Source organism: Apaloderma vittatum, unplaced genomic scaffold (assembly GCF_000703405.1).
Source record: "Apaloderma vittatum isolate BGI_N311 unplaced genomic scaffold, ASM70340v1 scaffold11030, whole genome shotgun sequence".
Lineage (NCBI taxonomy): Eukaryota > Metazoa > Chordata > Aves > Trogoniformes > Trogonidae > Apaloderma > Apaloderma vittatum.
The window spans coordinates 1,326-11,997 of record NW_009694027.1 but is presented as its reverse complement, the minus strand read 5'-3'; the positions used below and the strand labels follow the sequence as shown (position 1 = coordinate 11,997).

General features: G+C 41.5%; 1 protein-coding gene across 1 annotated transcript in view; it reads left to right on the top strand.

The window, feature by feature from the left end:
* LOC104271400 (inositol 1,4,5-trisphosphate receptor type 2-like) overlaps positions 1 to 9,355 on the top strand; it is a gene marked incomplete at both ends in the record, with an annotated part of 58,213 nt that extends 48,858 nt beyond the window's left edge. Inside the window, 8 exon segments of the mRNA XM_009866059.1 lie at positions 182 to 323; positions 740 to 898; positions 2,879 to 3,051; positions 5,617 to 5,736; positions 5,838 to 6,023; positions 6,841 to 7,092; positions 8,147 to 8,291; positions 9,205 to 9,355. Coding sequence (XP_009864361.1) covers positions 182 to 323; positions 740 to 898; positions 2,879 to 3,051; positions 5,617 to 5,736; positions 5,838 to 6,023; positions 6,841 to 7,092; positions 8,147 to 8,291; positions 9,205 to 9,355 — 1,328 coding nt within the window.
* Positions 9,356 to 10,672: the final 1,317 nt, after the last annotated feature.

Genomic DNA, 10,672 nt, shown 5'->3' with positions numbered 1-10,672 from the left:
TGCTGAACCAAGGTCTGGAATTCTCAAGTACATGTCAAACTTAACTTTGCAGTGATCGAAGTTCCATTGCTCTAGATAAAGCTTGTTCTAAATGGTGATTTTCTTAATGAGTCGTAGAAAGTGTATGACTGTATATGACTTGAATGACTGTATGTAATAATGATTTGCATATTCATACTAGGTTTGTAACCAAGTTACTGGAAGATCTTATTTTCTTTGTTGCTGATGCGCCTAATAATGGGCAGGAAGTTTTGGATGTGGTCATTACCAAGCCAAACCGGGAACGACAAAAATTGATGAGGGAACAAAATATATTGGCTCAGGTATGTCCTTATTAATAACTTGCTTGTATTTACACATAGATCATAGGAGGGAGTGATTTGAGAAAATGTTGATTTTTGGTAACTTGGCTTATGCTGTGTTGGGTTAGTGTCTGGTTAGATTGGATAGATATGACACTACTTAGTCAAGGCTCACCTCCTGGTGTGGGAATCAAATAGAAGCATGAGGGACCATGTCTGATGGCTGTTAGTTTCATGTGGTTCTGATGACTTTTAAGACTAGGTTGGATAACAAATCGTTGATGTAGTCGTATGTAGATACGTGCACTGGTTGACTTCTGACGTTGGTCGATAAGGCCCTTGTGCTGATCCTGTCAGAGGACAGCTCCATTGACTGGTATAAGTTAAGCAAAAATCTGGATTTGATTTTCATTCTCAGTGGTTTTGATTTTGAACAGATATTTGGCATCCTCAAAGCTCCTTTTAAGGACAAAGGTGAAGGATCGATGCTGAGACTTGAAGACCTTGGTGACCAGAGATATGCCCCATACAAATACATGTTAAGATTGTGTTACAGAGTTCTCAGACATTCCCAGCAGGACTATAGGAAAAACCAGGTCAGTGGTGTACAAGACAATTTTCCTTCTGTTTTCTATAATTATATAACCTGTGTTTTACATTGCTCTCTGCACTGTGTGTGAATCACTCTCTGTGATTCTGTGCTAATGGTGAAAGGACTGGATTTTGTGTAGGTTAGTAGTAACAAGTCACTGTTGTATACTGCCTCATGCTGAGGAATAGTGGTTTTGCTTTGTAGGCATTTGTATATGAATGACAGAATCACAGAATGTCAGGAGTTGGAAGGGACCTCTGGAGATCATCTAGTCCTACCCTCCTGCCACAGCAGGTTCACCTAGAGCAGGTTGCACAGGGTGGTGTCCAGGAGACTTCACAACCTCTCCAGGCAGCCTGTTCCACTGCTTTGCCACCCTCACAGTAAAGAAGCATTTCCTTATGTTGAGGTTGAAGCTCCTTTTTCCAGTTTGTGACCATTGCCCTTTGTTCTGTCACTGGACACCACTGAGAAGAGTCCGGCCCCAGCCTCCTGACACTCATCCTTTCAGTATTTAGAAGCATTGAGGAGATGCCCCCTCAGTCTTCTCCAGACTAAAAAGACCCAAGTCTTTCCTCATAAGAGAGATACTCCAGTCCCCTAATCATCTTTGTAGCCCTTTGCTGTACCCTCTAGCAGTTCCCTGTCCTTCTGGAACCGGGGAGCCCAGAACTGGACACAGTACCTTACCAGGACCGAGTAGAAGGGGAGGATGACCTCCCTTGACTTGCTGGCCACACTCTTTTTGATGCACCCCAGGATGCCATTGGCCTTCTTGGCCACAAGGGCACGTTGCTGGCTTATGCTCAGCCTGTTGTCCACCAGGACTCCCAGATCTTTTTCCACAGAGTTGACTTCCAGCAGGTCAGCCCCTAACCTGCACTGATATATGGGGTTATTCCTCCCTAGGTACAGTACTGTACACTTGCCTTTGTTGAATTTAATGAAATTCCTCTCTGCTCAACTCTCCAACCTGTCCAGGTCTCTTTGAATGGCAGCACAGCCCTCTGGTGTGTCAGCCACCCCTCCTTGTTTTGTGTTGTCAGCAAACTTGCTGAGGATTTACTCCATCCCTTCATCCGGGTCATTGACAAATATAGTAAACATGACTGGACCAAGTACTGATCCCTGGGGAACACCACTTGTTCCGGACCACAAACTAGGCTCTGTGCCACTAATCACAAACCTCTGAGCTCTACCATTTAGATGGTTTTCAATCTACCCCACTGTCCATTCATCCAACACACACTTCCTAAGCTTGAGAATGATCACCAATGAATACGATAAGTTCACCTTGTACTTTCACAGGCTCAGACCGAGACTGGGGTCACTGCTTCATTCATGAGCTTTCTGGTATTAAAATTATGCTTTTGGACCTTGGAATATAAAGTGGAAAGTCTGCAGAACTGTCTGTTGCTTAAATATTTGTAGAGGGATGGCACTAAATCAGACCAGAGCTTATTCTATCAGGTGGCCTGTTTTCCCACTGCTGGAGACTCCCCGTGAGCAAGAAGTATTTCAGAACATGGTGTCAAGTGCTTTGCACATTACAGCAGGGAAAAACTGCACTAATTTTGTAGGACAAAAGGAGCTAGAGATAAATGACTGAACTGCTATGTGTGGCTTCTTTGTTTTCTTTCTAATGCTTTGCAGACATGGTTCTGTCTTGCAGGCAGAGAAAGGGAGGAGGGAAGACTCAGGAAAGAAAGTGTCTTAAAAGTTTTAAAAACAGTTTTGTTTTTTATTTTAAAAAATGATTGCTATTTCTTGAATTTTGTATATATTTTCATGGGTTCATTCCTTTGGTTAATGAAATAATATGAAATGTTAGGCATCTCTAATACTGAATCTATTTCTTGAGGTGCGTATTTTAGTATTTAGTTTTGGGGATTATTTCGATTGCTAATTGAGAGGGATGCTTCTGGTTCTAAAAGAAAAACACTACTGCTTAGCAGATCATCATGGGAATTTTTATTTTTTTCAGGAGTATATTGCTAAGAACTTCTGCGTCATGCAGTCCCAGATTGGTTATGATATTCTGGCAGAAGACACCATCACAGCTTTGTTGCACAACAACAGAAAACTGCTAGAGAAACACATCACGGCTAAAGAAATAGAGACATTTGTTAATTTACTCAGGAGAAATCGAGAGCCAAGGTTTGAAGTGGTCCACATAACATTCTTTTTCTGTATTGATAGGCTTTTATATTTCCAGTAGCTGTGAATCTACTTGTCATTCATTGTTCTATTGTCTCTTTCTCCCAGCTTAATTTTTCTTTTTGATCTGGCAGGCAAAACCCCCACATATAGAGAGTGTCATGCTTGAAAATATCAGAACTACCTGTAATTCTTGGGTTTTGACCATATTTGCATTTCAGGACTAGAGCTTACTGATAAGCGGTTTTGTACTTTACAGGATGATTTTGAAAGTTTGGTTTTAGTTCAGATTGGGACAAAGAGAAACAAACAGTTTCTCGTAACTCTGCAGCTGCTCTGTGAAACTGCAGCTTGTGTTGGTTCCCCTGTTAAAAATCTTAGTGCAAATTACACAAATTTTCTAAGCTTTTATTGATACCAGTTTTCCTGCAGGATCTGATTCTGTGTCAGACCTGGAGGGGGCCTAGCACGGTGAAGATCCTGGTGAACATGTGTCTTAGACCAGATTGTGTTCCAGATGAAAAATTCTTGTCTTGAACTTCACTCGGAAATTTTTTTGCTTAGCTTTAGGTCAGAATATAAATGAAATAGATTTTTTTTTTTAATGGAAAATCTATCTGTTTTTTTCATTGGTTCTCTAGTTGTAAAATTCCTGAAGTAATAAAAATATAAGAAATTAATGTACTGAAGGCCAAATACCGTCCTCTGTAATTGTTAGTACCGTTTTTCTGCTAGTGATTAAGGACAATTGCTCAAGGCCCTGGTGCTTCACTGCTTCAATTATTCTCTATATGTCTGCAGCCTTTTGCCTCACTCTCCAATCTCATTGCCTCTCCCATGCTGAACTGTATTGGGTTTGGTTACTACTAAGAGGAAACCACAAGAAATCAACTTCTTGTTAGTGCTGAAGGGTCCTAGTGTTTATTGACAATCCCCTGCTACTTTTTTTGTGTGTGATGGAGGATGTCATAGTATTTGTTACATAACTACATTGTGCAGCTGCTTTGTATTCAGTTCGTTAAGGCTGAAGTCCAAGAGCAATAAATATTTTAAAAAACCCAGCTTGACAAGGTGGTGCATTTTGAATGGTAAAGGCTTGATCTTATGACACTTGGTTTCATGGAGAGTCTTGTAGACCTTTGCAACACTGCTTGTGTAAGAATTGTGGCAGTAGGCTCTAAAATATGAGCTACAAAATAAAAAAACCTTCTTGCATTTTGGCTTCAGCTAGGTAACTCCCCCAGAATACTGTTTGATTATGTGCTATTTGCTTAATATTATCTTTGTGATGCAATATTGTTCTGCACTGTTTATTACCTGTTACCACAAAGCTTCATTTCAGCGATAGGTAAAACTGTTCCTAAGTCTACCTTAAAAAAATCTTTCTCTACTTATCCCTTGCAGTTCCCAGATTTCTGTGGGGTCTGTGGTCTCTGCTAATGGAGAATTTATCTTCTGATTGTCTCTGGTTAGGATGATCACCTATAGAGGTTCAAAATATTTGATCCTTGAGTAGCTGATAGTTGATGGTCAAACTTTTAAACTGGGTTTCTAGGGAAGCAGGATATATGATGTGTGTGTGAGTGCCTGCTTCTGTCTGCTTCCCCACCAGTTCTTGAGCCTGTTGTCCAGTTTTAGCTATATTTGTGAGGAGTGGTGGGCTCAGAGATACTTGGTTCCTACAAATGTCACGAAAAGAAGAGCTACATAGAGAGATGGGGCCCTTTTTATATTCCAGTGAGGCAAAGGCTGTGACATGGACTACTGCTAATACACACAGAGGAATCCCTGAAGGAAGGAGGAGAGGCAAATACCTAATGAATGTCCCAACTGCAAGGAAAACCTCAGGCTGAACTTTGTTAAACATCAGAAGACCTAAATTCGAGAGACAAATTCATAGGAAACTGATTTCCATGCAAAACTTTGTTATTTCTGCTTTACGTGGCATGACCTCTTTGAATACAGAGGTCCTGCCGTCAGGTCCTGCCAGATCTTCACCCTTCGCTAGTTGTTGGCTGTGTAACTTCAAAGATTTTTAAAAGGCATCTTGCAAAAGTAGAGGTATGGACTCCTCCAGTGCAATGGAGTTTCTCAGAGGGCACGCAGCTATCTCCGGCATGAGTAATATCTCCTTGCTACTTGGGTTAGGGAGACACATGTTGCCTGATGGGGAAGGTGGATGAGAATGTGTACTCTTGCTTTTGGTTCCTGACAAGGACAAGGGTCTTCAGTGGAGCTTCCCTGCCAGCCAAACTTAAGACAGCATCAGACTGCTTTTAAGTTCTGACGCAGCTCTTTGGCCTTTAATATGCTGAGAAGTGTCATACTTGGGATATTTCTCTTTCCTCTTCCTGACTGATTGTTTGGCAGCATTCATGGTAGCTCTGAAAACTATCACTCATCTTTATCTGTTGTGAATTGCAATAGCATGAATCAAAGAAGATCCTATGTTACTAAATCTCTCTTGAGCACATTAGTGATGGATGCCAGAGGTTTCTACCACAGTGTTCCTGTGTAGTATTTCAAGTCTCATGTTAAGTTGCATCTGTGCTTTTTTGACTGCAGATTCTTGGATTATCTATCGGACCTGTGTGTATCTAACACTACAGCAATACCAGTAACTCAGGAACTCATCTGCAAATTTATGCTGAGCCCAGGGAATGCTGACATTCTCATTCAGACCAAGTGAGCATCCATAGTCTGAACATACTTTTTGCTTATCTGCTCTGTTGTTATATTTGTAGGAGTTCTCTAGTGGCTTCATTGTGAATGGTTTGTGTTTGCAGGCTGGTTTCGACACAAATGGACAATCCCTTGGAATGCCCAGTCATCTCAGATGACATTGATGAAGAGGAAGTGTGGCTGTACTGGATTGACAGTAACAAGGAGCCTCATGGCAAAGCCATCAGGCATCTGGCTCAGGAGGCGAAGGAGGGTACAAAAGCTGATTTAGAAGTTCTTACCTACTACAGGTAAAACTGCTTATTCAAATGGAAGGAAACATAAACTCTCTGAAGACCTTAGTGCTGTTTTATCCAGTTAATTTGTCAGTATCAAAACAGGGAAGCAGATTATGCCAGAAACTGGGATTAAAAGTTTGTTTCAAGATTTTTCTGTAGCGAGCATCTCAATCTCTGCTGTCTGTTCCAGGTAAACCTTGAATTTCCTTTGCTCATGACAGGTCTTTGTGTGTCTCTATCACTTTGCCTCTTACCTTTTATTTATTGGGCTTTGTTGTTAGGTTGTACTGCCCTGGAAGCAAGGCACGCCCTGAAGAAGGAGTGTCCTGAGGATTAGGGGGCCAATTAGCTCAGTGTTTTGAGCGCGATGCTGACAACAATGGCAACACCAAGGTCGCAGGTTCGATTCCTGCTTGGTCCTCATGTGTTGCCTGGTCTAGTTGAGAGGTGGCGTCCCTGCCCACAACAGGGAGGTTGGACTAGATGATCTCTAAGGTCCCTTCCAGCCCATGCCATTCTATGATTCTATGATTAGAGGGGAAATAGGGTCTCAAAACAATGTCTTACACTGATTCAAAACAAATAGTCCAAATGCTTCAGCCTTCCATTGAGCAATGCTTTCTTTGAGTTTCAAAGTGAACCCAGTTCTCATGGAGGCTGGAGCTTGATGTTCTTATTTAATAACAAGTTGATCCCTGGCTTAGCAAAGTCACTTTTGTTATTTTTTTTAGAATTTGTATCAGAAGGGCTGACATCAGGCTTGTGAAGTGAGATTCTGAAGTATGTTGTTTCATTTCTTTGAGGACCGTATGTTATTACCTTTTTTAAGGTACCAACTGAACCTCTTTGCAAGAATGTGCCTGGACCGCCAGTATCTTGCCATCAACCAGATTTCTGCACAGCTGTCGGTGGACTTAATCCTACGATGTATGTCTGACGAAAGCCTCCCATATGACCTCCGGGCTTCTTTTTGTCGGCTGATGTTACACATGCATGTGGACAGAGATCCTCAGGAATCTGTGGTACCTGTCAGATATGCCAGATTGTGGACTGAAATTCCTACTAAGATCACAATTCATGAGTGAGTTGAAAGTATTTCAAACAAGATCATGGAAGCATTTTGTAGGGGTTAGTCTCAGAACAAAATGTCAACATAGTATGTATGTGAAAAGGTATTTTGTTGCAGAGCACAGAGCTATTAATTATTGTTGCTCCTGGAAACTCCCATGGGTAGCTTTTCATGGAAATATTTCATTTTTCACTGTGTTCTTATAGGGAGCAAGCTGGGGAAAAAAAATGGAGTGGCCTTTCCTCAGGTCATCTGAACTTGAAATAATCCAATTATATTTAACATTACAGGTTTGCTAGGCTGGGACTCAGGTTTTTGTACTTGAAGCTCAACTAAAAGCCTCAGTTAGAAAGCCCGAATTTACGGTTAGGTAGAGCTATTTCCCCAGAAACAGTTCACAGAGGCTTTGGCCTTCGTCCAGTGAAGTACTTAAGCACATGTTAAATTTAAGTATGGGAGAAGGGCCCATTGACTTCAGTGGAAATCCTCTCTGGCTTAATGGATTTGATGGAGCAAGTGCCACTGGGCTAGACCCAGACAGAGAGTATCTGGCTGAAGAGACAAAGAGGAAGAGGTATAGCAGTGGTATAGCAGTGCAGCAGACAGTATTGCTTCTGTTAGTGAGATGAAGGGCTGTTCTGACATGTACAGAAAAATCACTCATAGTTGGTGATGCAAAGGAGGAGGCTGACTGTCCTGAGCTGCTTTCCTGATCCACAGTGTTCCCTGTGAAAACAGTAAACTCTGCCTGATGGGTAAAGAGGACAGCTGAGACTCAATGATTTAGAGAATTGCCACAGCAAGATTTAAGAGTGCTACCTGCCAGATCTGTGGTATTATCCTGTCTCGTATTCCTGTTAACTGCAACCCTTCCTGGTACTGTTGGATGGAAGGTTTGTGCACCCTGTTTGTGTATCTGATAAATCAGCTGACCTCTGCCCCTTCTTTTTACAGAGAACCGACAGTAATTTCATAGCATCATGACTGGTTTGTTTCTTCTTTAGTGACAGCTGGTCCTGATATTAGAGGTGTTTAATTTTCCTTCCTCCTATGTCTTGCATTGTAGGTATGATTCTTTCACAGACTCTTCAAGAAATGAAATGAAGAGGAAGTTTGCACTAACAATGGAATTTGTAGAAGAGTACTTGAAAGAAGTTGTAAATCAACCCTTTCCTTTTGGAGACAAAGAGAAAAATAAACTTACATTTGAGGTACTTCTCAGTTATCTGCATCCTGCTTAGAGTATTCCTCCTCATTTGAGTTAAGTTGACATTGGTTCTTTTGAAACAAAGGTAGCTGCAGATGTTGGTGTAAAATTTCCTAGGAGCACCACTTCCTAATTCCAGTGTTCTTAGTGATGAGTATTACTGTAGAAAATAGTATTACTGTCTGCTGTCAAACAGCTGCATTTTCCTTCTGAGATGGTTGCATTTCAGTGGCAGGAGGGAGGGGTATGTGTGTAGGTGAATGGACATAGGCCCTTTCTCTCCACGTTAGTGAATTATCATTCAGGAAATCTGTGTAAGATGACACTGAAGGAAATACTCTGAATAACCTAATCCTCTGGTTTAAATATTGTTTGAAATTGCTTACAGAAACTTTGGGTAGGCCTAAATGTCTAGATTTAAGTAGCGATGAATAGAAGACAAATGCTTACAGCTTTTATAGTTCTTCCTCCAACCGACCTCCCAAGCTTTGTTGCTTCTGCCTCTGGTCATCTGAAATCACCTCCATTCAAACTTGTCAGAGTCTTCTTACTGTCCTTCTGACTTCCATCTTCCCCGCAGCAGCTGCCTTGTTAAACAAATTCCTGAAGTCTTTCTTCTCCATCTTACATATTTTCCCAGGTGCACTTGCATCCTTTCAAACCTTCCTAAATCTCGTGCTGGTTTTGTTCTCTTGCAATTTGACTGACCAATTGTTTTGTCGAACTCTGAAGAACATTAATGTCACTGGCCTTAGTCCAAGGCCTGTTTAAATCAGTGGAAAGCCTTGTACTAATTTGAAAGCACTCTAGATCTCAATCTCTGTGAAAGCTGCTGTGTGAAATGCAATTGTATTGCACAGCCAAATACTGCAAAGCTTGCCGATACTTCTTTCATTTTTAATTTCTTTTTCTCATAGGTGGTACATCTGGCTCGAAACCTCATATACTTTGGCTTTTACAGTTTCAGTGAGCTTCTTAGACTGACACGGACACTGCTGGCAATTTTAGATATTGTTCAAGTCCCTATATCATCATACTTCGAAAGGTTGAGCAAGTTTCAGGATGGAGGTGAGAGAAGTGGCTAAGACTGTTATTCCGCTGTGTAATTTATTATTTAGGTTGAAGATAATTTATGGAACTTCTCATTGATCTTTCAGGGTACTTTATTCACACACAGACCCACCTACAGGAGTGTATTGCATTAAGATGACTGGCTGAAAGGAGCCTTTCTGAATAGAGCTGGAGCCCTTATGACTTGTGGTTACTGTGTTGGTGCTGCTGCTTCTTTGCTTGTTGGAACTGAACTTTCAAATCAACATCTAAGCCTTGGTGTCCCTTGCACTGAACATCCCAAGCAAGGGCACACTGATTATGATGGCTCATAATGTGGCACAAGTGTTGATTAATCATCTTAGCACTTCACTTAAAGGGAGAATCAACTGTTACTTACTGTTCACAAAACTGCAGAAGCACCAGGTAGAAGTCCAGATGAAGCCATCCCCTTCATGTGTTGGTCACTTTAGAATATTCCTTTTTTTATACTAGACCAGAGTGCCTGTCTGACCACCCCAGGACAATGGTCTATGGCCTGTTGCCTTTTCTACCATGACTTAAAACTGGGCTGAAGAGTGAGCATTTCAGGAAAGTGCTGCAACTTAGCAGTTTCATTTTTCTTTGTGTGTGGAAGGGAGGTATGACAGGTGTATGGCTGAGGGTACATAAAGACTGACTGATGGCAAATTCTGTTTTAATATGTGGCTGGTGTAAGTGTCATTGCACTGCTGGTTGGCCCACGACACCAAAAAGGATGAGCTGTTTTTGAAACAAGTTATTTTGTATATTCTCTGGGAGGCCTTTTCCCAGCCTTGAGTTTTCCTAGTCATCATTTTGCTCAGTCGTTCCTACAGATACCCTGTGTGCTGTTCTTCATAACTTTTTTCTTTTCTGAGGTTCATACACTCCAGAGAAAGTGTAGACTCTCATTGTCATCACTGAGGCAAGAAGTCTCATGCTTGGTTCTCTTGATCTTTCCTCCCTCACTGCCAGTACACTTTACTGAAAACCCTTGAAAGTCTTTCCTGCAGTGCTGTGTGCACTAAGGCAGGCTATAGCTGGCTGCAGTCCCTGTACAGCACTAGAGAAAGACAGTATGTTCAGACACTTGGAATTGTGTTTTCCGTTTTTGTCCCTGAAATACCGCATTGCAGACTCTCTTCTTAAGTGGCTCTGGACACTGTTTGACTCCAGATACAATCTTGGCATATTGGCAAGATGGAACATGCAGATGTGGTTCTTCCATTTAGTCTTCTCTTTGCTCAAGGCTTTAATACTGATTATACATCTCATCTGATGTTTTTTACTCGCCTTCATTACCCATAAAATTGT